The sequence below is a fragment of the Micrasema longulum genome, unplaced genomic scaffold (genome assembly GCF_059751315.1).
Source record: "Micrasema longulum isolate JH-2025_06_02 unplaced genomic scaffold, ASM5975131v1 h1tg001906l, whole genome shotgun sequence".
Lineage (NCBI taxonomy): Eukaryota > Metazoa > Arthropoda > Insecta > Trichoptera > Brachycentridae > Micrasema > Micrasema longulum.
In genome coordinates this window covers 80,169-106,234 of record NW_028279080.1, presented here as the reverse complement: position 1 = coordinate 106,234, position 26,066 = coordinate 80,169, and the positions used below count along the sequence as shown (strand labels likewise).

The 26,066-nt window shown below is 34.5% G+C and overlaps 2 protein-coding genes across 27 annotated transcripts in view; one reads left to right on the top strand and one right to left on the bottom strand.

Moving 5' to 3' along the window:
- LOC148273580 (zinc finger protein castor homolog 1-like) overlaps window positions 1-10,309 on the top strand; it is an 89,386-nt gene extending 79,077 nt beyond the window's left edge. For 3 of the 6 annotated variants that reach the window (XM_088238472.1, XM_088238469.1, XM_088238468.1), the window contains 10 exons: window positions 117-588; window positions 1,599-1,783; window positions 2,738-2,860; window positions 3,423-3,592; window positions 5,635-5,775; window positions 7,132-7,248; window positions 8,031-8,126; window positions 8,340-8,428; window positions 8,715-8,864; window positions 9,451-10,309. In XM_088238472.1, coding sequence (XP_088094598.1) covers window positions 117-588; window positions 1,599-1,783; window positions 2,738-2,860; window positions 3,423-3,592; window positions 5,635-5,775; window positions 7,132-7,248; window positions 8,031-8,126; window positions 8,340-8,428; window positions 8,715-8,864; window positions 9,451-9,608 — 1,701 coding nt within the window. In that variant the 3' untranslated portion in view covers window positions 9,609-10,309. Of the gene's footprint in view, window positions 1-116; window positions 589-1,598; window positions 1,784-2,737; window positions 2,873-3,422; window positions 3,593-5,634; window positions 5,776-7,131; window positions 7,249-8,030; window positions 8,127-8,339; window positions 8,429-8,714; window positions 8,865-9,450 lie in introns of those variants that run through there. The other 3 variants (XM_088238471.1, XM_088238470.1, XM_088238473.1) reach the window with 3 other exon arrangements.
- Window positions 1-26,066, bottom strand: part of LOC148273578 (uncharacterized) — a 64,721-nt gene that overhangs the window by 5,623 nt on the left and 33,032 nt on the right. For 14 of the 21 annotated variants that reach the window (XM_088238485.1, XM_088238474.1, XM_088238483.1 and 11 more), the window contains 3 exons: window positions 25,028-25,139; window positions 23,491-23,673; window positions 20,500-22,154 (listed from right to left, as the gene is read on the bottom strand). In XM_088238485.1, the coding sequence (XP_088094611.1) occupies window positions 21,751-22,154; window positions 23,491-23,673; window positions 25,028-25,139 (699 nt within the window). In that variant the 3' untranslated portion in view covers window positions 20,500-21,750. Of the gene's footprint in view, window positions 1-2,733; window positions 3,588-9,497; window positions 9,609-16,875; window positions 17,656-20,499; window positions 22,155-23,490; window positions 23,674-25,027; window positions 25,140-26,066 lie in introns of those variants that run through there. The other 7 variants (XR_015824539.1, XR_015824540.1, XM_088238476.1 and 4 more) reach the window with 5 other exon arrangements.

Below are 26,066 nucleotides of genomic sequence, written 5' to 3'. Positions count from 1 at the left end.
TCTTTTTACTATCTGTTATTAACGCCAGTTATTGGGAATTTACCCAATATAAATATTCTTAAAACAGATTTGCTTCGTTATTACGATGTATTAAAATGGTTTATTTTTTATTTCAGAAAATAAAGTTCCACCATTTCGACGTGTATACAACTCCGGACGCATGCAGCGCACAGCATCCCGCGTGTCAGATTCGCGCCTCACGCATCCACATGCACTGTTCTCACTGCGCATTCACTTCCGAGGACCACTCTTCCCTGGAAGTCCACAGCCGCGAGACGCACTCCGTACCTCGACTTCTAGAGGGATTCGACTTCTACCAGAGCTGCGACTGTTGTAACATCGCCAAATGCGTGCGCTCGCAGGTGCGCGGTCACTTCCACTGCAGCGCGAGCCACTGCGCCGGAGTGATGACGCAGTACTCGTCCCTGATCGGACACAAGCACAGGAGCGAGCAGGACGGGGAGCCGGAGGGAGCGAGAAAGGAAGAGGTCCGAGACTACTCCCTGAAGGGAAGGGAGGCGGCCCTGGATGGGTTCCATGGGGGGAGTTTGCTGGTGAAGAGTGAAGAAGCGGATGCCAGTGTGTCAGGTAAGATCAAAGAAACGTGATCAAAATATAATTTCAAAACAAAGGTCTTTTCATATTAGAAATTCTATAATATTCACCTTTACCAAATGACGCCTCATGAATTGATTATTTTATAAAACCTTTTATTTTGCTTGTACTAAACAGCTATAAAATTTTCCTTCAAATGAAAAATATAAACACCATCGTCATTACTTCGTGTCAGAATCATAATTATTATTCAGTATCGAAATGTTTTTCCTTCTATCGTGTATTAAAGATTAGTCAAGATCAATGAGAGTTTACAGTTTAGCTTCTATGGTTATTGTAGCTTAAATGCTGGCTTTATGCGCTGGAGTTCAATGAAAACACAATGATTATTTATTATTTTTGTGTGTTCCTATTGTATTTATGAAACAAACAGTTTTTTCACTTTGATGGATTATTCATTTTGATTTAACACTGAACATAGGTACGAGTGTCAATGTAAAATCATTTTAAAAAGGGTTAACTTGTCAACATATTACAACAGAGATGAAGAACATTTAAGAAAAGGTAATATAGAAGTCTAGGCATCTACAGGGCCTATGACCTGTCAATGGCTGGTTTAAGTGGCCACTTAACACACTGTGTAACATTCACCATTCTGCCTATATTTGAACATCTATATTCCTTCAATTCTTTCATCTGTTGATGTTTGTGAAGTTAAAGAGCTGAAACCTTTATTTATGCGGGTGAAATTTATCTAATTGAATTATTTCACCTACATACTAGGCAATGCCTGAAAATGTTATTTTTTCAATTTCTATACTTCTTCATGGACCAGGTAATTTACCAGATAAATAAAAAAAAAACAGCTCCCCGGGGAATTGAATCCAGTCCTTGTCTACAAAAATTTGGACAAACTCAAAATATTGTTGGTTAACTTGTCAATTAAAAAAAAAAAAAAAAAAACATTTACATATTTAATGTCACATTTACATATGTATGGTATAAGTTGTTTTCCATTACCTAATGTGACCACTGGTTTGCAGTGGTAAAAGCAGCTGGCACGTTCTACCCGTCCTCGCACGAGCGCTGCGGGCCCCCCTCACCGCTCAGCCCCCCTGCTGTCCCCGCGCCTCCCCCCCCCGCGTGCGCGCTCTGCCCCGCCACCGGCCCCTGCCCTCACTCCCTGGGACAGTTCGATGGCGGCCCTCTCGGACTCGCGGCCACTAAGGTAATCTTTCGAGCTCTTTCGGTAGCTATCACAAAACTATTACGAAATTTAAAAAAAATACATTTCAGGCGTGTTAAAACAGAGTCGGCAAACTCCAAAATGGGTTAGATAAGACGATGGCTATCCATCGACTGTGGAAACAAAAATACCATTGACAAATGCAATGGTTTCGGAACATTAATGGCCGAATCTCATACGTTTCTGACTCAACGTATTTAGTTCCGCAACAACAACGGGAGTCAATTTAATGTTACAGAACAAAAACTAAAAAACTAAACAAAACTATCAATTCGAAAAAAAAATGGAGAATGCTGTCTTTGTCTTAACACGCCTTATTTGAACTTTGATAACTTAGTAAAAGTGGGATATTCCACAGCTTCATGAGATATTTAGGTAGTATCAAATAAATGTTAATCACGGAAGGCTTAATTAGCAGTTCTCACGAGAGTGAGGCATACCTCCATAGAATTGAAAAAAGAGGGATGAAAGAAGGCTGAATGCTGGCTGAAATGGCTGAATGCCGGCTGAATGTAGGCTGGAAGTAGGTCGATGTGTGGTAAAACTATGTCTGATAGGTGCGCAAATGTCGATATCTATGCATTATGTATGGCTGAGTCGTGTTCGTGCATTATTGGCAGAATCAAGAAAGAAATGCAGCGTTGGTTCGAACATATAGAGCAAACGGACAGCGGAAGAATGTTGATGGATGTGTCTGTGTCCATTTTCTGTGGAAAACGAGGAAGATCGAGAAAGATATGGCATGAGCAAATTCAACATTAGAGATGAATAGATCAAAAGAAAATGTATGAATGCGGAGGAAGCGAAGTCTGTATGCAAAGACAGAGTGATATAGCATTCTATCGTCTGTTTCTTTAATTTTGTTTGAATAAGATTTTTGGTCTTTTTAACTGAATTTTTTTATTTAGTAAAAAATAAATAAAATGACTTACACAGGAAACTCTGGAGCGCGAGTATCCGGAGATATCCATTCTTCCATCCACTGCATCGTCCACACCGTCTCCGTCCGCACAGAGACAGAGTAACCGAGGTTCGCAGAACCAGTCTCCTCATAATCAGGTAACAAATTGAAAACAACATTTGATTATAGTGACATGAAAAAACCAAATAGATTGAATTGAATGAGGAAGTTCAGGACTACGGGAAATCAGATACACGCAGGAAAAATTAAAGCGTTTAAATGCAAGGCCTTGAAGCTTTATTTTTCGATGCTTAACGTGTTTGGGGTGTGAATTAATATTGTACAGGGTTCAACTTTTAAATGTAAATAACAAAAAAAACTATTAATTGTTCCTACAAACTAATTCAATTGTGTCAAACAATGTCGTAAAATGCATGCAAGTCATCGGTTCTTATAATTAACATCAATTAAACCTGGGTTATCTCTTTGCTTCTTGTCAGTTATGTTTCAACATTTTAATGTGTGTTTTGATTACTTACCGACCAGGATGACCAGAATTCGTGACATCGTGGACGGTGTAATTTCTAAATTTCGGTGGGGATTTCCAAAATTTAAAAACATAAAAAAATCATAGCGATGATAACACAACACATTTAAAGTTTGATAGTTTATTAATAACTTCCTTACTGGGATGAGCTCACTGTTATCTTTCCGTATCAGCCGCGCGGACAGGGCCAGGCGCAGGCGGGGGAGGGCCCCATGCGGCAGGCGGTACACAGTCTCCTGCTGCAGCAGTACCTTGCGCAGGCGGTAAAGCCAACCGGGATGGACCCCGCTCGCTACCATCAGCAGCTCGCCCTGGGACACAAGCAACAGCTGCCTTTCCTGAGGTAAGAACGATCGTCACATGACTGTCATACTTCATTATTTCCAGGACTTTCATCTAAAGCTGGGTTCATACGAGGATAATATTGTTCTTACCCAGCTTTGAAAACTGCATTGACATTGCATCGAAGTTTACATGCGAATGCTGTAAAAATGAATACATGATAACGCGTGTTATGAGCGGGTTTGTGAAAAATGTCTCCTTCTTTTCCACATCTGCCCCTGAGTTGGGCATGTGGATATCATCAAACGCCTCCAGGAGACCACACTGCCGTCTAGCACTCTCGCCTCCTCCGTCAATCGCGCATAATGAATGCGCGAGAGAGAAAAAATTCAAAGAACTAATGCAGTTGCGCCCAATAAAACTGAAACGTCGCCATTGACAGTCTCCCAGGACGGCGGAAGCCCGTATCAAATATACGTCCATATATGAAATACCTCCAAAACTTTTTCCATTAGCCTTGGAAGACATTTTCAAGATGCTTTAGCATTAATCGGAGTAATAAAGGCATGTAAATAGATGGTACGTATTTAAATCATCTCCGTTTTACAGACGATATATTTATTTATTTATTTCACATAAAACATTATATTTTTTCTTTTCTGTATTAACACCTTACTGGGAATAACTGGCGTCGAGGCATTCATTTACATTATTTTAATTTTACATTCTAGTACATGATAAATATAATATAATATAATAAATATCACTGTATTTATAATAATAAAAATACTTTATAGTTTTACTCTACTTTTATTTATAATTATTTTATAAATTTTTTACCAGTGACTGGGTTTCTTCGTGACCGAAATCGTCAGACTGGTTACCTATTATAATTAAAATGCAGTTCCACCAAGAAATGTCAGTAGAAAAACTCAATTTATCAACACTGTATTGATATAAACATAAAACATAAATAGTAGAAATGCAAAAATAATTCCGAGTTCGAATAGACTACTGTTTTGGTGAGGTGACCATCTCGATGCAGTTTTCAGGACCCAAATCCAGAAGCTATTTTTTAAACAAATAAATAAAATTTCTGTTTATTTGTATTCAATTTTAAATTAAGAGGTAGAGTGCTGTAAATTTTGGGAGCAAGGTACGTGTGACTCCTCTGACCAAACGATGTTGTCATTTTAGGTGGCACAAATAGTTGTCTCTTTTTTTATCTTGTTTCATAGATTGTATTATATTTACTGCCACCATTTTTATGTGTGTGAACGAAAAGTGCCCTAGCGTACAGTTGCCTGACGTCCAGAACACCTACACTCGTTCAAACACCTCCGTTGAGGGTGTTCTGATAGGGACCCCGAGCAGAGCCTTGAGTACATACTTTTGTGCTATTTCCAAGGTATCTTGGTGGCACTTTTGCTGGCTCCACCCCATTCAATTGTTCCATAATCTATAATGGTTTGACGCATTGAGTAGTATACTTGATTTTAAGTTTTTTTGTCAGGAGTGTTTCTTACGGTATTAAATACATAAACAAGTTTTTTAACTTTTGCTGAAATATTATCTATCTGAATTGTCCAGTCCAAGGTACAATCAATTTCGATTCCTAGATATCTAATATTTTTTACATTTTGTATAAAGTTACATGTGCATTTATCTCTATCCAGATCAGTTTTATGGCATTTATGTATCATTAATTTATCACACTTAGGTCGTCCTTTTTTTGTGATTCTAAAATTAATGAATTTTGTCTATATAATAAGTGAATATGTAAATGAACTAGGAACCCCGGTATAAGAACTGTAGGAAGCCTCTAGAATGATTGATCTTGAAATAAATGTAGGCAAAAACCAAGATTTTGAGTCCAACACATAACAACATATGTACTGGAAACAAAACAATTGGTGCTGTTCAGGAGTACATTTACCTTAGGCACAAAATCAATTTGGTAAAAGTAAATTTGGAAAGCTGAAACACATATTCGGAATTCGATTTCCAGATCTCCGTTCCCCTGTACCCGGGAATGATCCATCTCCCGGAGTTTGATAGTAATAGAGTTTATTGCAAATGAAAATGTGTTCATTTGGGTTCCAGATCTCCCTTCCCCCTATATCCGGGAATGATGTATCCCCCTGAGTTACTCATGGAACAGTCAGGTCTAATGGTGCCGTCTCCCTCTATGGCCTCTTCTTCAGCAATCAAGAGTGAGAAGGAAGCGGATTTAGTTAATAAAAGGTAAGTGATTGAAAACTAACAATCGTGTAAATATTCTAATATTGTTGATAAATTACCTGGTCCATGAAGAAGTATAGAAATTGAAAAAATAATATTTTCAGGCGTTGCCTAGTATGTAGGTGAAATAATTCAATTAGATGAATCTAACCCGCATAAATAAAGGTTTCAGCTCTTTAACTTCACAAACATCAACAGATGAAAGAATTGAAGGAATATAGATGTTCAAATATAGGCAGAATGGTGAATGTTACACAGTGTGTAAAGTGGCGACTTAAACCAACCATTGACAGATCATAAGCCCTGTAGATGCCTGGACTTCTATATTACCTTCTCTTAAATGTTCTTCATCTCTGTTGTAATATGTTAATATAAACAGCTCCCCGGGGAGTTGAATCCAGTCCTTGTCTACAAAAATTTGGACAAACTCAAAATATTGGTGTAAATATTCAATTTGCGGTGGTTCGACTTTGTAAGGAATGAAGAAATAACAGAATAGACGCAGCAAACTCCGTGATACGGTTGTCTGGGCCATTTACTGTGGATGCCTCCTGAGAGCTTTAACTATGCTCGCCTACTTCACGAGGCATCAGGTTTTCGACGTCCAGGACATCCGCTGCAGACAGTTTGTCTGAACCGCGGGACCCGAACCTGACTCGGGAGGACACACACGTGGACACCGTACACTCCGACTAGAGAGCGGACGAAGAATTATGATCCTGTGGCTAATTTTACAGACTAGCGGATTCCGAGGTCCGAGGTTTAAACTGTTTACTCATTGAAAATATCCTCTGAAATTGAAAGTTTTGGGTAAATCATCAGAATGCAAATAATATTTTATTTTAGGTAAACACCTAAAATGAGGGCAAGTTTCTATTTACTTCTCCTCGTAGAATAGATTTTGTTCATTACTCAATTAATTTTCATATTATTATAATACTTTTTTTAACTTATATAATTATGCAATATGTTCATGGATTTTGCCATCTATTTTCTCCTATTCAAACGTTTGGTTAGCTAGTAAGAAATTGCCTTAGGGCCTACCTGCCATAATTTCATATAAACCAATGTTTGTAAAAAATAAAATATGCTTGTATGAAAGTGTAAAATAAAAGTTCGTTTTTATACACTTTTAAACATATTTATTTCGAAATTTATTGTTTTAACTTCAATAAAGAGTCACTGATCCTAAATATTCTCAATAGATAAAACAATGCACTTGTTTTTATATTCCTTACTAAAGGGCATCTATAATAATCATTTCACAAGGACCCTTGTATAATATTTTGTTTATTTTATTTTGTAACCTAAATTATGGCGATGTAGAGTATTTAATAAATAAATGTAAACATTCCTCAGAGCTCACCAAGTAAGAAGTACTCCCAACATGAGAATGTTGAAGGATGAGCCTATTCCGGAAGGGTATCTCCGTTTCCGATTTAATGAAGACTGCGCCTATCAGCATTGCGGATACAGGTAAACGTAAATTTATATTTTTTACTCTAAACGAAATATTTATGTACTCTTGAATTTTTAGTTTGTTATGGGATTGTATATCTGATTTATTTACTATCTAATTCTTGTTTTAAAGAATTACTATTACATTAGCATTACATTGGCCAGTACTAATCACGAGTTATCAGTTATATTTATAGGCTACTTAATCTCTAAATTGAAATACTCGGATAATATTATTTTTAATACTAAAGTTTTTATTTCAAATCTGTCATTAGTAAAAAATATTTAACACACCTGCATAATGATTCTGCAATGTTAAAATTGTATGGTAAAAGAAGCCGCATCTTCGGGGGAACACTGGATAAACCCGAGGATGTGAGAGCGCTCGAGAGGTAGGGGGCGAGCGCTGATTCCGATTCTTCAAGGAACCGGGTTCAAGGGAGGAGGTCTAGTCATAGATATGAGAGCACTCAACTTCTACTCGGTAATGTGAGAGCGCTCGAGAGGTAGGGGGCGAGCGCTGATTCCGATTCTTCAAGGACCCGGGTTCGAGGGAGGAGGTCTAGTCATAGATATGAGAGCACTCAACTTCTACTCGGTAACCCGGCTCTTTAAAACCTAGGCTCGGAGGGCGAAAATTAATTTATTGGGACCCGTCACAATAGATCTTCACAGGACACAGTGACGTCAGGAGCTTATTAAGCATATTTGTAGATAATAAATTAATAACAATTAATTATCAAATAATTTAATTGAAATTTCAATGCAAATCGTTTGAAAATGTGTGTTTTCATTTTCAGGGAACACCAAACTCATTTCCACTGCACTAGAAGAGATTGCGGATATTCCTTCTGTGATAAGACTAGATTTGTGCAACACACAGCGAGACACGAAAGGTAAACATCTGATTTGTTGGTTTTTATTTTTATTCAAAGCTAAATTCAATGAAATATAAACAAAACTATTTCAACAGTTACTGGTAATATTCGCTAGTTATGTCTGAGTTAGTAACATGTAATCTCACACCGACCGGTTGGAGATCCACGGGTACAATTCCCGTTCTGAGGATTTTCTTCCTAAGAATCTAAAAAGCTTGTTTTTGTTGCCAGGTTGGATACGCTGATGGGGGGAGATTTCCAACAATATCGAGCCAATGTATTCTGCGGCAGACAAGACTGCGCTCACGCCAGCAACTTCGGTAAGATATTTTCTTATTACAATATCCACGGGTATACTAAACGGAAGGCTTTTTATGTTGGTTCTATAGGATTATTTTATCAATAGCAATTATTTATTGGAGATTCTGTATTCTCAGTTTAGGCATAAAAAGTGTTTCTATTTAGGCTCGTTCATTTCAATATTAAACACACTTATCCATTTTCACTTTACAGTACCGTCAAAAGCGTCCCGAGGTTTTTAATTGACGAATCCAGTAAAATTTTTATAAATAATGTGTTTCTGTATTTTCAATGTTTTTTTTGCAGGTGCAAGTCAAAACAAGGCATCGCACTTTCACTGCCTGAAGTGTGACTTTGTGTGTACAGACACTAACAAGGTTGTGGCCCATCGCAGGCAACATCAGAAGATGGATTCCATTCAGGCGGCTGGCTTCGACAAGTTTCCTCCTAGTAAAGGTTATTATACTTCCTTCATTATTATCACTGTTTCGCTTGACAACCGATACTTAAATTTAAGTGCTATTGAACGTTCTATTGTTTTATTAAACAATAAAAAAACAAGATCGAAAAATTGTATTCATTTAACGTTGTCTGTCTCGATGATTTTCTACAAGATTCTTATAAAATCTAAAATAGTATTTATAGCATGCGGGTGATGAAGTAATTTGGATTATTTTATTGGAGTATTTCCGGGAGAAGCACACACCTACGATGTTTTTTTATTTTAGCCATTTTTAGGTAGGTACTGGTAAAACACGGTACGTAATGTATCAATTGGTAAATAATATTATGGTAACTGGCTGTTGACGGGATCACATTGATGTTAACACGTTCTAAACTGAAAGAATATCGACAATTATCAAGTTTTAGGAATATCTATGGTTTCAAATCTAAAGAAATATATTTTGCCTTCAGGATGGTGGACAAAATAATACTTAATGATCACTGAGGAAACTCACTGAAAATACAAAGTCGCCTCTCTGTAGTTTGAATAATAACTTCATTATTTTATATATTAAGTAATAATTCCTCCATATTCCAGCTTGCGGCTTCGATCCTCAATGCATCCACTCCAAGAAACAGACTCACTATCATTGCCTCCAGTGTGGATTCGCCGTACTCGGTCTATCGCAGATGACTTCTCACAAATACAGACACCAGGAGAACTCGCACAGTGGGGCCGGGACCAGCGGCACGTAACTGGAAATGTAAACGGGCGTACGAGATGCAGATTCCTGTAATTTGACGAGTTCATTAAGATTATATTTCTAATCCGTCATCAATTTATCCCCTTATACTATACCTTTTGCATATTGTATCCCATGTAATTTGACAAACTTCAAAGTTTTTACATTTTATACAAATGTGTCAGGTAAAATATTGTAATACATGCTCCACTTGCGAGACAGTTGAATAAGGCAATCAAATGTCATTCGAATATAATCATTGAACTGACCAAAATTTGTAAATCAAATAATTTATCCAGTTACTTTTCAACATAATATTATGTTTTCTGTAAAATAAATATTTAATGTAAATAATTTGCATAGCTTAAATTCTTTTAAACTTTTTCTGTGTTTCTAATGTTCACTTTGTGAGAATAAATTACAATTCAACTTTTCTTTTTATCCAAAGATATTGTATGAACTTCTTACAAATAAAATAACTACATAGATTATTCTCCTGATTTTCAAAATTAGAACAATTGAACTATTTTTAAAATCAATTAAATTTGATTCCAATGTACATTATTTGAATAAGTAGTTTAAGTATTATGTTTGCTAAAAACGATAATAATTATTGTGAATATTATATTATGTACTACTTGCGCTAAAGTTAATATATTATTATTTAAATGAAAGAGAATTCTGAACAAAATAAATTAAAGACTTAAATATAAACAACTTTGTTTAATTACAATATTATCTAATATAATTATTTAACAATAATAAAATGTATTAAAATAATTTGGGAAGTAGAAATGTAAAACAAAAGCAATGCAATACTTTAAAAGTCTAAACAGAATCTAAACAAATAATAACAAATTGTGATTGTTATTGTGAAATAAAATATGGCGAAAAAAACATATCTTTGCAAGCAATTATAACATATTTATAATAGATTATGTTTATACATTTTATAAAAATGTGTTTATATATTATTATTATTAACTACTCGGAATGTAATGTTTTTGACTTCGTAAACTTATCCTCTTTTCCTGGTAGTTTTAATGATCTATTGTGAATAATTATTTCCCTCAGTATTTTATAGCGAAAGTGATTTCTTCCAACAAATTTAAGTGATCGATTACTTTGAAGTATTTTTTTAAGAAAGTAAATTACATTTTATCTTAAAATGAATGAGAACGTAGAGTAGTTTAAGGTAAGATAGTTTATAAAGCCTTTTTATGATTCTCACGTGTCATATTCACATGCAAAATGTGTCTAAAATATCTCTGCCATATGAAATACAATTACAACTAGAAAAAATAAAAGACGGAGGATGAAATGAATGAGACATACAAATAATAATCATTTTTATTTTAGTACCGATTACTTGACTTTTAAAGTTCCACGAAAGCCAAAATGGCTGCCTGATTCGCGGTTCTGCGCGCCATTCGGCGAGAATCGGGAAATATTTTGATCATCTCTAGAGGAAAGGAAAATTGTCCGAAGGATGCTTCTATTCTGTCTTTATTCTTTCGTTGTAGTTGATCGTTACAAATACTGTGGCCATAGTTAACAACTTTCTCATAGGTTTAAGATTAGTACTAATGTAAATAGTCATTTTTTCAATGCCATGACAGCTCTAAGTATACGAACAAATCAACGTTATATAGATATGTATTTCAGAAGAAATTTAATTTATGTTGTTGTTTTCACTGAGGTTATAACTTATAAAAGTTCAAGAATAAATTAAAAAGGTTCATAAAATTACAAAAGACTTGTAAAACCCTAAGAGCAAATACTCTGGATGCAAAATATCTCCACTGACAGTCAAATTAAAAGCAAAATTACCCAGTCGGACTGACTCGAGTCCGCCTATTGATGCATGTCTTTTGTGTTATATGATAATAAAGAATGGATGTCAATCTGCGGTGAAAGAGATTGCATATTTATTTTATAATGTATTTTTAATACTGTCGGTAAATGTTTGCTTTCATTTGGAACATAATGCCCTTCGTTAGAGTGAAAAACCCCAGTGAATACAACTATCGATGAAATGAAACATTGAGAGTTAAGAATAACAAACGTACTACTTGTTTGTAATAATTATTTAAAATGTAAGAGGCTCCGAGTGTCCGAACGGACTTCAAATTAAATAATATTTGTTAGTTTTGAATACCTCTCAATATTATAGCAGTCATTTTGAAATGTTTGTAACTAGAAATATGAATATCAATTAAAATAAAACGGTCAGTTAGTCAATTGAAGGAAGAATTCAGCGTACTCGAATCTAGTACAAATATATATGAATGTTTTAAGAGAGATTTTATGAAAATCCTAAATTTTTAAATTATCTAAATTTAATGGGATATGGGTGGAGTATATTTTAGTGTCATTTTTAATTGGTCGATGAAAGTTAATTTATATTATTTTCAATAGCTTTTGTACATATTTCCAATGATAATTTATCAATTGAATACGTATTTCAATGTTTAATGAATTTCACTACTGTAATATTTAGAAAAAAAAAACTTAAAAATAAAGATTCGAGATAACTTTTCTTAGAAGCTGTCAAAGATTTTTTATCAGATTTATCCAAATTTCGAACTTTACATTATCATACAAAAATGAAGCTGAATTTTTACATAATAAAACAATATTACAGATTATTGTAAACGTTGGGACATTGAAATTGTATCAATCGTAGCGATTTTAAATTTAAAAATAAATTATTGAAACAAAATATTATAATATATTATGAAATGATTAAAGTAAGCCTTTGTGTACTGTGCCTATGAAAAATAATACTGTTAATTTAAAACAAACATATTTAATTGGATAAGAAAAAATTCTATTTTTTACGCATGTAACATTGTTCGTTCGATACAAAAATGATTTGTATTTTGTAGAGAGATTATTAATAAGTATACATACAACATGCATATTATATTTATTTATAACGTTTTGATTTTAGAGTTTGAAACAGAGACTTGTTCCCATTAGTGAGGGTATTATAATATTTATTGTGAAGTTATCTGTATTTGAATATAAAAACTACCTCTCGGAATGGAAAAATCATCCCATTTACTGATAAATTCCGAAATTACAATAATCATTAAATTATACTTACTGTACGTCGTCTGATAGACGTCTCAAAATTCTCAGCTCTTCGGGTGAAGTTTGTCTATATACTACATCAATATGTAGGAACTGAATTAACTATCGATAAATTGTTGTTCACATAAATTGACTTAAGAACTATAAATTGTATGAAATCTGTCTCGGACGAGCATCGCACTTATTGATCAAATGAATGCCGAGTTATCAATCTGAAATACGGCGCTTCTGATCACTTCTTAGACAAAATTATAACCATAGTTTGTTTCCAAAGTTATAAACGCACCTGCCCATCCATAGATTAAGGAAAATAAGTTATATTTTTGTGTTCATCGGTGCTCATGCCATCTATGTGTCCAAGTGTTGAATGCACATGATCGTTGTCCTAATAAATTTGACGTGTAACCATTCCTAAATCTCAATTTGTAAAGAAAAGTACGCATAATGTTATCATTTTATATTCTTGACTTTCAGAGATATATATTTTTCCATTCAATACCTCGGTACCCGTTTATTACAGTTACTAGAAGAGGAGCCTGAGTATTAATTATTTATGTTAAAACAGCGATTATATTTCTATATAATTAATTATTGTTCTTTCACAAAACTACAGACCTCTTTCCAGATTGTAACAATTTCTTCGACAAAGACAGCGTTCATTGTTTGCATTCTGTGACTTTTGGTATGTTCTGTAAAAGATCTGAATAATAACATTGAAAGTGTACCTTGCGGCATCGCCGTTACAAATTGAGTACCTAATAATAATTCCTCCCCTATTTGACGCGATGTTTGCTGTGTTTTTAGACCCATTTTATAGAATAGACTTAGTTCCCAGCTGTGTTATAGTTCCATAATGTAGATTTACATTCCATTTTAGCAACATTTTGTCATTTACCAACATGTCTCCCGACAAAATATCCATCCGCGGTCCTCTGTCGTGACTAATTATCGTAAAGTGATCTTAAGAGAAATTCCCCAGTACCAGACTTGTCGTGTCATGTTCAATCTGCTTAGTGAATTGCTTTCTTTCTGCCCCGACCTTGTTGTGACCTTACCTAGTAGTTAGTTACCCCGCTGAAAAACCCAACTAATTACTCGGATAACTTAGACTGAAGTCAACTACCCGCATTAAAGTGAATACTATATCAGAATATTGTAAGTTTGCTAAATAGTATAAAGAAAATACAGTTTTCATTTTTACATTGTGCTAAAGAATCGTCGGTGGATAAACTCATTGACTTACAGAAATGCATTAATTTAAACTAACAATTAGGTGAATTTCTCTTGAACGAGTACAATTTCTGTATTCAAAAATCCTTATGTAAATTTCTTACAAATTTGAAACCTACTGTGCCATACATATTTAATATACCTAACATATGTATCATAGTATGTTCTATTTGTACAAATTTGTTTAATCCATTTATTTGTTATTTATGTATTATTTTGATTTTTAGTATTTCATTTCTCAACTCGCAGGAGTTGTGGAATTTTGGACATCATTTTATTTACATCGCTGAATGCACATTCACAGACAGAACACATTGTGATTATTGCGTGTGCTTCGCTGCGATAATGATACTTTTATTGTCTCCGAATGCCTTAGAGCTTTTGTATTACATATATTATAATACAAATAATCTATAGTTTTGTAAAGCTACTGACATTTCTGAAAGCCACGCATAAGATAGTATGTTATGTGAGTGGAGTGGTAAATGGTTGACAAATATTGATTATTAGCTGTTCTGAAATATACATTGCGCATTTATTGAGCAAGATTTTGCTGAATTACGAAAAGGATATATAATTTCACACACTTATAAATAGATAAATATTCAATAAACATTGTGAAATATTACTTTCCATGAAATTCAAGAAAGTTTTTCCAACATTTATCAACTAACCCGCTGAGATAGAAAAAACAGAGGTCAAAATATAATCTTTTAAAAATAATAAAAATCATGAGAATTTGACTTTAAATTGAAATCAATAAATTAGTTTCCTAACAAAATACTTTTCGGGTAGAGATGAAATAATTTTAAAACCCCCTGTCGGAATCACATTTCCAGCATAATCTAGTGCCAGGGTTGTGGACTTGCGGATCAGAGCCCGAGGTTGCGAGGAACCCCCCTCTACCCTGACTTGATTCCCATTTTTCTAAAAGCAAGTTATTTGCAACTCTTTAAAAATGGTCACAGAATTGAAATATTTAATATAAATTATAAAAACTAAAATATTTTTTTAATTATAATATCAGCAGTTACAACAACAAAATATATTGTCATTATAATAATAAACATTGAAAGTAATATCAAATTATAGATTAAAACATTTCAATTGCTTTGTTTAGATTCACATTGTTAAAAAATTCGTGGACTGTTTTTGAAATAAAATATTTACGTGGTTGTGTTGCCATATCGCAAAGACTATAAATAATTCCCCACAAATGTTTAATTATAAAGCGGGGTAGGATGTTTGTCTTTGCAATCTCAATCTGTGCCAAGTAAGTTTTTTGTATCCATTTTCTAATTCATGTGTCATTTTTTTAGTATTTATATGTTAGATTATTAGATGTCATAAAGACTATTATTTAGAAATATAGATAGTTTTAATGAGTCATTTTATATTGTATGACATATTTACATAAATATATAGAAACAGTATTATTTTAGAATTGAATTGTTTTATTGCAATAAATCCTTTATCAGTCTGTCGAAAAATGGGCTAGTATTTCTGAATCTGCACCGCCCTCTCGAAACAGAGAAATACTCTACTGCAGATGGAATGCCAACTAAACAACGGTTACATTTCGTCTCTCGTCTCTCGTACGGCAATACCGATGATGTAAAAAGATGGCAAATTACGCAAAATGAATACGGACATGCGAAACCGAACATGATGATGTCCTTTTAGAACATTATCTCCAAATTTAACTTTTGCTATTCTATTGAATGAGTTTACATCGCTATCGAAAGGGCATTAAATTTTTTGTACACCACACATCCAGTGTCCTATCGTGGTCAAAACGACGATTTTTATGACATATTTGTCATCACAAAAACCCTAAGAAGGAAATCGAGCGGAGATAATTCCGTCTCGTAGCATAGTCCCCGCTGGGTCAAAGCGAAATATTTATTTTAAAGGTTCACCGCAACACTTCACTGTCCCTGGACTGCACCTCATCTTCAACTTCTAACAAATGATCAAAATACGCCGTATTTGATGCACCGGTCGGAGGGGAAAGGGAAATGGCGACACACTTCTAACAGAAAAGAGCCTCTTCCCGACAGGGGTGAAATTATTAATATAATGCAGATTATCTTATCAGCCTCTGTGGAATGAAAATAATTTCACCACTGCCGAGAAAAGCTACGTTGGAAGAGGGTTATTGCGGAGACTTGTAGCATAGTGAAAGGCATACTTTACTGAAATGCTGCAGACCGACAGATAAAGTATTCGTAAAATTAATATTTTAAGCGCTAACTTTGTGATTTTCCATGTTAAATTATATACTGTGTATATTATTAAAATATTGTCTCGCCATTGAATAGTCATGTTCTGAAACCGGTCAGCGTACTCAATTTATTTGAGTGATTTTACTTAACCCTTGCTGGTCCAATGTCGAATCTCATTAGACATCGATTTTTTCCGTATATCATACTTCGGAAAATTATACAAACTAATTTTTTCATTTAAAAAAAATAAAAACAGGATTTGTAATAAAACCGAGATTTATTTTTGAAATGTACATAGTAATGGCCTTTTTATAATTTTCCAAAGCATGATATATGGAAAAAATCTATGTCGAATGAGATTCGACATTGGACCGGTAAGGGTTAAAGTAAATACGCAGTTATATTAGAAATACAATGAAATGTTTTCAATTTATTTTAAATAAGTTGTAAATAACATATTTAAAATATTGGCATTCTGATAATTTACCCAAATATTTAAAGTTTGGTGGGCATTTTCCACGAGTCGTAAATAACTCACAATTAGAAAATGCAAATCGAGTTGGGGTAGGAAGCTCGGACATTTGCTCGGTGAGTCCGCAACCCTAGCCACGGGGTCAAACTTGATTCATTATAACTTTATATAAAGTTTCTGTAAAAGAATCCGATTCCCGGAATCCCGGAATCCGCGCTATCCAAACTGGGAAAAACGGGTTGCTGATTGATTTATAATTATTGATAAATAATTTATTACATAAAACATTAAAAACAAATGATTATTTTCATAATAAAGAAAGTTATACAATTGATATATTCCTATCAAGAATACATTAACTTTAAATTGATAAGTATTTATACATTATAATAAGTATGAAGTGGAAAATAATAATATAATAAATAACAAAAATATATTATTGTTTTGAGTTTGGTATGTCATACAAAGTTAATAATTTAAAACTGATAAATTCATATTTACCATAGAAATGACACAGTCATTTTCTTCAGGGAAAAAATCAAAAGATGAGATTTGTTTGTTTAGATTATTTGATATAAAATTTTGGCCGGTGACATTTTTGGTTTAGTAAAACCGACTCGAATAATATTTTATGTTATTTACAATGGACAAGATAAATAAGCATTTAACATAAAATGGTTGCTTTCAAAAGTACTAACTGAACAATCTTAAATAAGTAAAAACTAAAAGAAACATTATTTTCAAATAATAAAAGCATATTATTATAATTACTGTTGACTAGCAAATTAACATATTATTATTTTTATGTATAAGTAACATAATTATTATATTTGAATGACAAATACCTTATCCTAAAATGTTATTTTATTTTACTCGGTAATGTCATTAATTAGAGTGATGAGAAAGTTCACTGCAGCGGGAAATTGGAAATTAAAATGTTTTCTTATGCGCGGTAAACATTGGAGAGTTTAATTATACTGCGTAAGTTTCTTGAAAAAGTATAAAAATGAACTGCTTCCAACGACGTCACCGGTTCTCTGAAATCAACCAACGACAGAGTGTTGTGATACATTTCCGATTACCGGGAAGCCGATCCGCCGATCAGGACAACTCGCCAACTAGAACTTGCGAAGTCGCAGGTGGAATAATTTCAAAATCACAAAACTTTAAAAAATCAGAGAGGCGATACATTCAAATATATTTTTTTTTAAGTGGCTCAGTTTGATAGTCTATTTACAAATATTAGAAAAAAGAAACAAAAACCACTGAACTTCCTCATTCATTATTTAAATTAGGATTGTTAAAGGCATTTATTGAACATCACAATTATGATTTGCAAATTTCGAGAGTCAATTAATATTTCTAAATGCTAGTTTATTTATTTGAATTATCGGGCCGTGTGACGTTTGCGCAGTGTGAATATTTCGGATCACATAGCGATACGTAAATCCCCGCACAAATCGACGATGATGCGATCTGAAATGTCGGCTAAGCGGGTGACACGTCGCCAATTTTAGGTTTCAAAATATTAAGAAAAATTCGCATGATTTTAGGTTTGTAAAATCATTATTTGTAGTCACCTTATAAGAAATAGACCTTTGTTAAATTTTATTCTAGGTAATATTATATAGATTAACAAAAATAAGACTTAGAACTAGTATGTCATTTAGTCCAGATTATTTTTATAATATCCAAAATGCTATCACAGTCCGAGATACAAAAGAAAAAACGCTTTCCCCACTATCTACGTTTTGGCAAGCGACGTGTGCTGTACATAAATACACGTACATTGGAGTGTGCCGTTGGTGTACGTAATTTTTTATTTTCTTATATATATCAAAGTGAAAGGGCTCTAAACAGTTGCATTTTGGATCACTCGACTGAAGTTTGAAGTTTATACATTTTGGTATTTTTTAATAAAATTTTCCCAAATTCTTCGCACATCTCTGCTCACGATTGCCAATACTTCTGCAATCGGCGGTTCCTCTCCAGTCTTTAGATCTTATAAGTTATATCTCGTACGAAGCGTGTTCTTAATAGTGTATTTGATAGTTGATAGCATAATCACACTAAGCTTTGATAGTGCCCCAAATATGGGACAACTCACCCTCACTATGTCTAGGGACGGGTTTAGATGAATTTATTTTGTTTTTATGTATTAACACAATTATGTGTTGATAAAATTATTTTGATTGTTAATAAATACATAACTTAATCGCTCTAGAAATTTAAACACCGAAACCCAAAAATTCTACATTCTGCTGAACTGATTCTGTCAAGCGCTTGGCAAATATTGTCAAAAACAATGGCTCACTGAAACAATGCTACCCATTTATTATAAAATAAATTGCGACTTACGCCCTTAGATGCTTATTTAATAAGCTTTAATACGAAATGTGAATTATGACTATTTATTAACACTGCTTAACCTAATAACACTTTCTGAAAGAAGAACTATTAATGATCTCATTGTACTGTATAAAATTGTAAACTCTCTTTTTGACGCACCAAAAATACTTGAATTGATTAATTTTAGAGTACCTGCTGTCAACACTAGGAGTACTTTATTGTTTCATTGCTCCAGTACTTCTTCCAACCAACAAAACAATTCATTGATACCGAGACTGCATAGGTTAGGTAACACTTATGGACACTTGGTAAATCCATTCATTGTAGATATTCAGAGTAAAATTAAGCATCTAAAAATAAGACGGATGAACATTCAAATATGCTGGAAAAGAGGACATGCTGGTATCGTAGGAAATGAGAGAGCGGATGAACGAGCAAGAGCCGCAACTTGTAAAAGAACGGCACCTTTCTTCTCAGAATTTCCCCTTAGCTTTGATAAACGCTGTATAAAACAAAATACGCAGCAGCGTTGGGAGGATCATTACCGCTTCATCTTCTGCAGGTAAAATCACTAAAATGTTTTTCCCAACGCTGGCTGATGCAGCAAACTTCCGTCATCATCACCAAAGTACTTTCGAAACGACCCAAGTTTTTACCGGACACGGAGCTATGAGAAGTTATCTATATAGGTTTAAATTAAGGAATGATGACTATTGTCCATGCGATATTTCTTCACAGAGTATAGAACATCTGTTATTTCAGTGCCCATTTTTCAGTTTGCAACGCCATAATCTTGAAGCAGAATGCAGGAAAGATGGAATATCCTTAACAGATATCCACACTGTAGTAAAAAGTAGTTATCATGCGCCATTGTTCTTGAACTTTGCAACAATGGTGATTGGACTCATAAAGGTAATAAACCAAAATCAGTGATCGAACATCCCATTTCCAAGACAAACAAAAAATTTTTTTTTTTTTAGAGTACCTTAGCCTTGTACATGACATGTAAGGCTACTAAATACAGGGGTCCAAATATATTAAAAAAAAAAAAAAACACTTATGGAACGGCTGCAGACATTCTGTCCAATTCTTTACCATCTTATAAGTCCACAATATCAAGTTTATTTGTAGCTGCTCGTCAAACTATTATTGACAATTCAATTTCATAAATAAAAAAAAAATACTTGCTTGTTTATTTTTATTACCTTATACTTGTTTTTTATTTTTTACTATAATATCAAATTGCACTGTAGTGTTGGCAAATACGCATTTCATAGATACATATTTTTATTTTTTATTTTTTGGTGATAATATATGCTTGCTTGTTTATTAATTTAACTTAAAAATGTCTTTCTTTCTTACCGTAACACTTTATTTATTGTTTGATTTACAGAATTTATTTCATAAGCTTATATCTTTGCATTTTTTGTTTATATGCTTACTGTTTTTTCTTGCATACCTTTGTTATTATTGTTTTTTTTTTTTTACTTTGTAAAACTTTTTATCATATCCTTTTTAACTAATTTCACAAATTTTTTCTGTATATTCTGTTTATTATTTAGTATGTTAGCATGTATTTCATTTTTATTTTTTGTAAATGCCTTTTGGGCGTTAATGAACAAAATAAATAAATACGCATTATAAAATTTAATTAGACTGATTATCTTACTTAAATAGTAAATGACAGCCAAAGCAGTATTGAATATTTTTTGCATTCCCAGTAATCCAAAAGGCAACTTTTTAGACCACCATCATACAGAAATTTGTAAAAAAAAATTATCGGCCTACCCTAACTTACATACATGGTGAATCATAATATTTCTAGTATATAAGAATGATACATTTATATTACTTTATTAATAATTACAAGCGGGAAACATCTGGCTGACATTACGATATTATGATTGAACAAGGTACAGAGTTATGCTGCTGAACATGATGCGATTTCCACACCGTCAAAGCTTTATTTTAGTACATATAACGTATAACACATTAGCTGCGACGGCATTTCGATGTGGTCTGAATTCACCATCTTTGACACATGGCATATCAGCCCGGAGTAACATTATTAACCGGAACAACAATATCAAACCTGTCAAGACAGTGACGTACGTATGTGACACCGCAGAACTCTGCTCCGAGGAGTATGGATGATTTATTACCAAAAGAGATTTGCGGGTTTAATTTGTCTATTTCAATTACTCAGCAACAGTTTAAAACGTGGAAATATTCTACTTTTCCAATATGACAGACTCAATTACCATACATTCGTGAGTAGCAAACTATCGACTAATGACTGTGTTGAGCTTTTTATGATTTGCTAGATTCTTTTAAATTATATTGATCAATTACATTTATTGCGTGATTTTATGCTTTTACTGTAACACATTTGAATAAAATAAAGATAGTCGAGACATTTTGGACACACGATTTTATCCTTTTTTTGTTGTTTCAATCATTTCGGACTAGCACAAGTATTAATTATCCAAAACATATTATTATTGTTAAAGTAATTATTATAATGAATTCATGGTTCATGCCTCCTGAAATACGAGACTTTTCACATATTTACTCTACAACTCGAAATATACATTTGCTAGAGCCTTGAATTCGAGAGCATCACCCCAAGTAAGCGTTTTACTTACTGGTGAATAGGTTGATACCAAAATACTTCAGTAATAAATATTGCGGAACAGAATCGAACGATGGTTTTGCGACTCGGAAAACGATGACCATCGATAAATATAAACTCCAAATCTACAAAACTTACTTTACAACTTGTTCTAAAAGTCTGAGAATGGAAGACTGTTGCAGTAGCCTTGGTCGTCGAAGGTGACCGGTCGGTAGAAGTCCCTGATTTGTCCCCAGCCGCGAGCCGCCGTGTTGTAGTTCTTCCCGTTCATCCACTGAGGGCTCTTGCCGCTCGAGGGGGAGGAATACGCGTCACTCAGCTTGGTCTGCAGAGGCGGGATGTACAGGTCTGGCAGGGGAGTCAGAGTTGTCACCGGAGCCGTGGGAAACGGCTCCATCTTGGGGAGGACGTTGACCGAAGTGTTCTTGGGGGTGTTCGGTCGCGGGAAGGTGTTGTACTTCCCTTGCTGCTTGTTGTACGTGTTGGGCGGGCGGTACGCTGTGTCGTGGGTACTGCTCGGTGTCGGAGTCATGCAGGAATTGGAGGTGTTTCGCCCTGCAAAAAAATAGGACTTTTTTTTTTAATCCACTCTAGACACTCATCTAGAAATTATGTTTTAAAACTTTATAACCAAGAAAACTAACGAGTCCATTAGCGAACAGTAGGCACACAAAATACGTATTATCGTTATCTCCCTATTCATACCTGATGTTGCATAGGCCACTGCATTGGGACATCAAATGCAGCGTATCTCGATCATTTGTCAAGTAAAGGCAACTTTAAAAAATAATTTTAACCGGCAACAAATTTCCAGTTTCCAGGGTAGCCATATTTGGCGACATTTAGCGTGTTTTGACTGAAAGTGATTTGACATAACTTTGTTGACGTTTGAATCATGTAGGGTTTGACTTATAAATGTCAGAAACAAAAAACCTGTTTGTCGTTCCTACCAACTAATGCGATCTTCTCAAACTACATCGTAGAATGCCTGCAAGTCAGCAGCAATGTCAGTTTAATCCATGTTTTTTTTTATTCTTGTCAATTATATTTCACTGTTCAGATTTCACCGACCAGTGACGGCGTGACGTCGCGGATGGTGTAATTTCGCAGGGTATCGTCAAAATTACGAAACTGTAAAAAATCATAGCTACACATAAAAAAGGGAATTTTTATTTTTTACTCATTAAGTGTACAACTTCGCTTCCGCTGTTTTTTTCAAAATTCGAGACCATATTGTAAAAAACTGGTTCTATATTTATGATTCAAAGTATTGTCCATCCCTGGCCTCTACTTTCTCCTATCTTTTCGGGCAGCGTACGAATCCCGCATTGAAGAAACTGATCATCTTTTGAAGGGATCCACGAATCTATTAAATTTTTTACTTCTTCATAAGACTAGAACTGTTGGTCAGCCGGGCCGTGTGTCATCGATCGAAACACGCGGTAGTAGGTAGGCGAGGTAGGACTTCCCATTTCAACGTTTCCAAGTATGTGTTGACCCCTTTCGCAACATGGGGTCTGAGAGCAACTTAATGGTGCAGACACAAATAGACTAATGTTTCTATGAAGCTATGTTGACAGATGCCCTAGTTTATCGCATGATCTATTTATTTCGACCCCTACTTACCACTACAGCCATTTACAAGAAAACGGCGGAAGCAAAGTTGTACACCTAATACTCGTAGTTTAATAGTCAATTAACATTTATTTTTTTTTAACTACCGAACTTTCTTATTCTGAAATAAAATAGTTTTTCCCGAACTATTCACCACTGTAACGCTGGATATGTTACGGTGTTATACGGCTTATAGCAGGGTGGCGGAAAATACCGACTTTCTGATTCCTTTAAAAATAAAGTTATCAGAAGACAAATGTTTATAACTGAGTGTTACCTTTCCCCTCGTGAACCCACTTCTCGGAACGCTTCTTCCTGTTGACGTACATGGACTGGCCCTTGGACAGCTGGTTGGCGGGTTCACTGAGGGAGCTGCTGATTTTCCTCGCAAGTTCCACCTGCTCCTTCACTGTCGGGTGCAGACCGCTGGCGTAGAATGCCGACGACGCGAATGAGGATTCTGCAATATTCACACAAACTTGCGATCGTTATATGTTCGACCTCACACATTCCATACTAGTCCTAGGTATGTAATGTACCAGTAATGGATACTGATATCAGTTTCGCAGTACATGTATAATATTTCAGTGACTTCACCGGATATCGAAACCAGGAGGGGTCCCGTTCGAGGCTAAATGCTAATCATTACACTGCGCAGTGAATAGTAAATTACAACACATAAGGTCGGTTCACACGTAAAACTCATCAAGTACAGATTCATGGTATATTTTAAACAATCTATCGCAATACAATCCTGAACAACTGTTTCGGGGATCGCTTAATGAACTTAGTGATTTTTCCATGCGAGAGATTGTCGATAAAAGAAATATTTGCATTCTTATGATTTACCCAAATATTTAATTTTGAGGGCCATTTTCAAGAAGTTGTAAATAAGTCACTATTAGAAAATGGAATCAAGTTGGGGTAGAGTGGGATTCGAACCGCAGACCTTTGGTCCGTGAGTCCGAGACACTAGCCACAGGACCACAACCCGATTTATGTTTATTGATATTTCAAAGTTTTATCAGCTAAATTATAGTAGTGAATTAAGAACGAGAATCCGGGCTTGAGAGTAATCAAATCATTTTTTTTGCATTGTCAATGGGAATCGAACCCGGAGCCTACTGTTTGCGAGTCAAGTGGCTTAGCAAGTGGTGCAATCACCACGGAGGCCACAAACATACGGAAAATGAGAACCAGACTTTCATGTTGTCACCAGGTAACGAGGGTTCCGGAATAACACAACAATCAGCAATGTATATAGCAGGGGTTGCCGACTATATGAGAATCGAGGTCAACTGGTTCTATTTCACACTCGGTACTGTATTTGTTAATTTTACCATACATTTCATTATAAAATCAATGTTATTACGCAAACAATATAACTTTATCTTCATTTGCCCCTACTACCGGAGGTTGGCGACCTTGAGCGCCCTTGAGCTGATTTGCATAAAAATGGCGCTATACAAATTATCCAAATATGATATGGGCTAGTCTAATCGGAGCCGCTGCGTCCGGCACACCGAACCACTGTCTGAGATTTGAGATGAGAGCCATGATGCTCTTTTCTGTTCCATACCCTGCCTGCCCTCTATCTTTCCTTCCATAATAAGTCGGAGAAGGGCATACTTCCCACTGCGGAATGTGTGACCAAACTATGAGACAGAAGTCCTTCCTCTGGGAGTGGCGATACAACTGGATACCTTTCAACTTTCCGTACCCTAATTATTATTTTATTTTGCCTTGTCGCGATCGACAGTCCCGACAGGTAGAATCGACCGGTCGGCCACCGCTGGTATATAGAAATAACTCACTGCTCTTCTTGATGAGATGCTCCTCGGCATCGGGAGCAGGTGTGAATATCTTGTTCAGGTCGATCTCCTTCCCGCCGATGGTGATCGGAGAGTGAGCATCATTGAACTCTTCCTAGAAGTCACAATAACACTAAGGATACTGATTGTGTACAAAAATATCATTCCGTACATCTTATAAAACAAAGCGTGTACATATATGTCCACTCGGCCCTCGCCTCGTGTTTTGAATACCTTTTTAAGGGTATTAAATTGAATCAATGTAAATGGAAATAATTAATACACAATAATCTAATAAAAACAAGAGATTCCCATAGAAATGACTAACTCCATAATGGAGAAAGAGAGGTAAAGTCTTTCTAGATTAGCTGGATCTAAAAATGTAGTAAAATAATTAAAAAAGTAAACTGTATTAAACAATAGAATTTATATGATTTATTATTACATCTGAATATATTTGATTTAATTTTGATTCTATTTTCCTTTTAATCTACCTCTATATTAAAAGAAAGACGAGAGAAGTTGAATGGACATGTTTTGTTTATATAAGTGTACACACTCGGTGGTAGATTAAATAAATGGTGTGGTGTAAATACCAAATGCAAAAGTCAGAAAGGAACATGATAAAGAAAAAAGTAAAATATTGTAAGGTAATTTTCTATTTTAAATCTTAACTTGATTGAATAATAACGAAATTAGAATTATATCCATAGTACTTGGAACTTTGAGTGATAATACAAACAATAAATATAAAAGTGCGTTTAACTTTGACATGTCAAGTTATAACAATAATAACCCAGCAAAACTCCCTTTGCATCTGGACGGCTGCAAAAAATCAATGAAATTAAACTTTGTATCAAAAATAAAACAAGAATAATACGTAGGGTAAAAATTAAATTTTAGCCCACTGATTCTTGCGACATAAAAAAATGTGTTTGGTCCGAATTGAATTAAATTAAATTTTAAATCAGGTTTATACTTTTGCAATTGATTGTTTACAACATTTATGTATCGCACTTCTGATAAAATAGAGTCGAAACTC